Below are 5,347 nucleotides of genomic sequence, written 5' to 3' on the forward strand. Positions count from 1 at the left end.
TATTCTCGACTACACCAATACATCAACATAATTGTAAACAAATTATAATAACTAACGTAAAGTGATACAAATACCCACACGTTTGGTGGGACTCGAACCCGTGACCTAAAATTTGACCGCTCTCTGAAATCATCTATACTATACATTAAAGGCTGAGGCCCTCATATAAACTGCTTTTGATATACAAGATATCGAAAAATTATTTGTTTAGTCATTTAAATTTATCTGCTATTAATTTTGATTATTTAAATTTATACGTTTTAGTTTTAGTCCGATAGCTTTTAAAATTACCGAATTTTAGTCATTTGACATAATTTCGAATAATTTTACCCCTACACAGTTTTCAAGAACAATTTTAGTCCATATATATTCATTCGTTTTGCATCTCGCAGTTGCTAATGCTCGCTTAAAATGATATAAGTGTCTAGGTTTGTTGAAGAAATATTTGTCTATATTACACCTAGAGCATTATGATAGACTAGTAGTTTTTATCATCAAAATGGCAAAAAATTCATAGATAAATAATTAAATCTAATATTGTCAAAGATGAAAAATAGAATGAATTCAGACCAAAGTTATGGGACGAAAATTTACTTTTTTTCCTGCAAGATATAAATTGACTAATATGTCCTTACTTGTACCCTTTACTTAATTAATTATATCAATATATTTTTTTATTCATCTATATTCAAAGTTAATTTATTTAATGAAATATGCTTAGTGATTTATTTGTTTTATTTAATTTAAAAACTATAGTAAAAATAAATCATATAGAACTGAATATGCATCGATCATTAAGTATATAATATAGATAAGAATATATATATATATGTGTGTGAATATTGTCAATGAATTATTTACTCATTTTTTTCATATATATTTAATTTATAAATGTAATATAACTAAATTAATTCCAGTACTCCAATATCTTAAAAAAACGAAATTTTAGATAATAATTCTAAAATTACGAATTCCTTTAAATTTAATAATAATACCCAAAAAGAATTATTCTAATTTCTCCAGCCCAAAAAAAAAGGAAACTATATATAATAATTACTTAAGACATATTTCACAATTAAAAAAAATAAATATACCTAAATTAGTTGCAACTGTCCAATATCTAAAAATGGCTTTTCAACTCCTAATATTGAAATTGAAAATAAATATATTTATATATATAAATTGAAATCCCTTTTAAGGGAAATTTCATGGTTGAGATCATCCACAGCAGCACCGATCGGCTCCACCAACGGTCAATAATCATTCTTTCCTTTTGTTTCTTTTTTCTTTTTTTTTTTTTTGTGGAAATTTGTATAGGAAAATCCGGAGTTGGGTCATTTTCAGTCGCAGGAGCTGTACGTATATATATCTATTTCCTTCCTTGGACGGACCCTCCTCCATTTCTCTCTCGATTTCCCTCTCTTTCACACACCACACGCACTTGCGCATTGTCTCTCTCTCTCTCTCTCTAGAACATTTTTTTTCGGTTGGGAGCGTTAATGCAGAAGATTATTTTAGGAAACTTTTCTAAGCGGACACAGAATCCGTGATTTATTTGTATAACTCATCTGGAAATCTGCAATTTCCTCTCTGTATTTGTGAGAAAAAGCAAATTATTTATTTTGACTAGGATTTTCTGAATTCTGCTCGGTTTACTGCGCAAGTTGGAGAAAAAAAGCAAGGATTCGTGTCCGTGTTTGGTAGCAGTTCCGGTTCTCTGCGCTATTGAGCTGCTTGGCTTGGATTTGTCGTTCGACGAGTATTTTGGGGGAAGAGTGCTTTTCCTGTACGGGAGAGAGTTGTTTTTGTTCTGATTTTAGTTTGCATTTGGAGTTTGTAGTCTGAGATCGCGTGCGGAGAGTGTTCGGAGTTCGAATCTGATGTGTTTTTCTCGAACTCCGCAGGTAATTTTGCGTTGCCTTTAAAAAGTAGTTAAAGTTCTATTTGTATGGTGTTCTTTCGATCATTAATGCAATCATGCAGCCGCGTCCGGTCGATTTTGGATTTAACGACGTGTATATGTAGAAGTATTGATCTTTGGTGGTGGTTTTTTCTATATTTCTCTGTGTGCATGTGCTATAGGATAATCCCGTCTATTCAGAAGTAAATGTCCTGTCGGTGCTGAATATTTCTTTCAAATGCAATTGTGAATGGTTCGTTTAATTTATTTAAATAATTAATTAGATGACATCACAATTTTGTTTAGAAAATATATATACTGTAGTTTGAACGTTCTATAATGTGAAATTTTCAAAAGAACAGAGAGATAATGTTCACTGATAAACTGCATGTGTAAAGCCTCTCGTATTCTGGAGACATCCTTGTGAATATGATCTCAAGAAGGTTTGGAACTTCGATTGGCTTATTTGACATATTAAATGCATGTGAACAAAGGTTGATGTAGTTTTGTTGAATCCAGCAGGTAATTTTCATTACATGTGCACGCATCTATGAAGTAATTATGCAGAAAGCTTTAATTGTTGAGCATGTATAGATCTAGTTACTACATGCTGTGTGTAATCTGGTATACTGCACATATGTGGAAATGGATGCATTTTCAGTTGGAGGTCATGTTTGATATAGTAACTAATGACAAAAGGTGTACTTTAGTTCTTATTGTAGGTAATATGTTACATTAGAGCTGACTTGGATTTGTTGTTGGATCTTTGCATCCAGAATTTCGGGGCATCTTAGAGACCTGCTGACTTTCAAATAGTTTCTGGTGAATTTGAACTTCAGAGAAAATGGGGTTTGAATCCGGAACTATCATAGACCCTGTGAAACTGGCAACTTCTGACCATGCTTCGGTGGTCTCAATTACCTTATTTGTCACGCTCTTGTGTACGTGTATTGTGATTGGTCATCTATTGGAGGAAAACCGTTGGATGAACGAATCAATCATCGCCCTTATAATTGTAAGTATGAAATGCTCTATACAATATGCTCTGTGCCTTTGCTGGTGATCATTTGTGATTTAGATTGGTGTATTTTAATCTCTTTGGGTGTTTTTTATGCATTTGAGTGATTATAACTAATTTTAATGACAGGGTCTAGGCACTGGAGTTTTCATTCTACTTGTAAGTGGAGGCAAAAGCTCACATCTTATGCTGTTCAGCGAGGATCTTTTCTTCATTTATCTGCTTCCTCCAATTATTTTTAATGCTGGGTAATTCAAGTATTTTCTACTATATCTTCTCATTTGGTACACAAGCTTGTTTTATAGCTTTGGTATATGGTGATCTTGAGTTCTATTCTCATGGCCCAATCTATTAATCAGGTTCCAGGTGAAAAAGAAACAATTCTTTCGCAATTTCATAACTATAATGATGTTTGGAGCACTTGGTACATTGATATCCTTCATCATCATATCATTGGGTATGGCATTCTCCCTTGTTTATTCCATCTAATTTATGAATATCCATTGCGTCAAGTAAGGAAATTGTTGCCTCTTGACTTTCACTGGTCTCACTCCCTTGTTCTCTATTTTTCACCTGCTTATTTCGATCTTTCTGGTTTGAACTGAATCCGTTCACTGCGAAAAGAGACTCTCATTGAGTTGGTTCATGCATGGTCTTCCATGTAAAGTGGAGTTTAGAACGCAACAAAGCGAAGATTTTAAACTGAAGCTCATACTTGCCTGTGGTTATTGTCAGTCGCTCGCAGTTTAAAACTGGAAGAGAAGTTGCTTCTCTTGAGAGCATGATGGAAGATATTGACTTGATGTATAGTTTTTGGATCACTATTGATCTACACTCATGTTGCAACCTCAGAATTGGAACATCTCAATATCATATTATCATCACCTAGTAAAACTATTGTTGGTAGAAAACATGCATGAGTATTTACTTTGTCTTGAGTGATATTATCCTATGTTTGCGAGGAAACATTTGAAATGGCTGGAGATTAGGAGGACTAAAAATTGCAGAATAAGAATAGTAGTGTTGGCAACAATCTGGATTACACAATAGATTGGAAATCCATTTTCTTCCTCATTTGTTCATCTGTAGGAATGTAATTATGTAAATGAGTCTATTGGTACGTAAAACTTCTAATTGTTGTGGCAGGTGCTATTGCCTTCTTTGGAAAAATGGATATCGATCTTGCTATTGGAGATTTTCTTGGTAACTCCCTATCTCTCAAACATGCACATTATAGCATTGTATTACCCCTGCCTCTAATGGCACTTGCTTTTTACAGCTCTCACAAAATTCACATTATGGTACTGCAGTACTTTTATTTGTTTATAGTTCTAACATCACTTCCTTTTCTTCCAGCAATTGGAGCTATTTTTGCTGCAACAGATTCTGTCTGCACATTGCAGGTGCATTTTGCAGCCTTTTACCATTAAACCCTTACTGAGAAACCTCTTTATGACCTGATGCAAATATTTAGAAATCTGCAGGTGTTAAGTCAAGATGAGACACCATTACTCTACAGTCTAGTATTTGGAGAAGGCGTTGTAAATGATGCAACATCGGTGGTGCTTTTCAATGCGGTCCAGGATTTTGACCTCTCTCATATCAATACAGGGATTGCTTTGCAGCTAATTGGAAACTTCTTTTATTTGTTTATCACAAGCACTGCGTTGGGAGTTGTAGTGAGTCATGGCTCCTCTTTCTTTCTCTCCGAGAAATGCTTGAACTTCTACAGTACTCTTAGTTACATAATAGTGAACATCTGTCTTCCATGCAGGCTGGGCTGCTTAGTGCCTATGTCATAAAGAAGCTATATTTTGGAAGGTTTGTTTTACAATATCTATTATGTGTTATGTTTCCTATAGAGATCATGTTTAAGATTGAATTAGTATTTCACAAGAGAAGTGATTTTGCTCAAGATTTCTAAGAGATCATACTCGGAAACTGGTTTTGCTGTGTTGCCAAGAACCACGCTGTGAAACAATGAAATTCTGCAGACTCTTTTCTGTTAATCTTTTACTGGGTTGATTTGATATTAAAAGAAAATTTATATGTTAAGAATGGCAGCCAGTGCATGATATCTTTGGTTCTTTTACTGATACCCTGGTCAACTGCAGGCACTCTACTGATCGTGAGGTTGCTATCATGATGCTCTTGGCTTACCTTTCATACATGTTGGCGGAAGTAAGTTCCTGACAACCTATACAGAGTTCTTTGAACTCTTTTGGTGATAGATATTGAGTTTAGGAGGAACTTTCATTCTTAACTGAGATGTCTCATGCAGTTATTCTATTTAAGCGGTATCCTCACCGTTTTCTTCTGTGGGATTGTGATGTCACACTACACCTGGCATAATATCACAGAGAACTCAAGAATTACCACTAAGTATGAATTACCTTAAGATTTAAGGATATTCAATCGGATTGATGCCT

The 5,347-nt window shown here is 34.2% G+C and overlaps 1 protein-coding gene across 1 annotated transcript in view; it reads left to right on the forward strand.

Moving 5' to 3' along the window:
- The window catches only part of LOC105156922 (sodium/hydrogen exchanger 2), a 5,856-nt gene continuing 1,895 nt past the window's right edge, over positions 1,387-5,347 (forward strand). Inside the window, exons 1-10 of the mRNA XM_011073186.2 lie at positions 1,387-1,904; positions 2,677-2,915; positions 3,048-3,166; positions 3,278-3,375; positions 4,065-4,121; positions 4,275-4,321; positions 4,403-4,597; positions 4,693-4,739; positions 5,033-5,099; positions 5,200-5,300. Of these exons, the coding sequence (XP_011071488.1) occupies positions 2,745-2,915; positions 3,048-3,166; positions 3,278-3,375; positions 4,065-4,121; positions 4,275-4,321; positions 4,403-4,597; positions 4,693-4,739; positions 5,033-5,099; positions 5,200-5,300 (902 nt within the window). The 5' untranslated portion in view covers positions 1,387-1,904; positions 2,677-2,744. The remainder of the gene's footprint in view (positions 1,905-2,676; positions 2,916-3,047; positions 3,167-3,277; positions 3,376-4,064; positions 4,122-4,274; positions 4,322-4,402; positions 4,598-4,692; positions 4,740-5,032; positions 5,100-5,199; positions 5,301-5,347) is intronic.

This window comes from Sesamum indicum, linkage group LG3 (genome assembly GCF_000512975.1).
Source record: "Sesamum indicum cultivar Zhongzhi No. 13 linkage group LG3, S_indicum_v1.0, whole genome shotgun sequence".
Lineage (NCBI taxonomy): Eukaryota > Viridiplantae > Streptophyta > Magnoliopsida > Lamiales > Pedaliaceae > Sesamum > Sesamum indicum.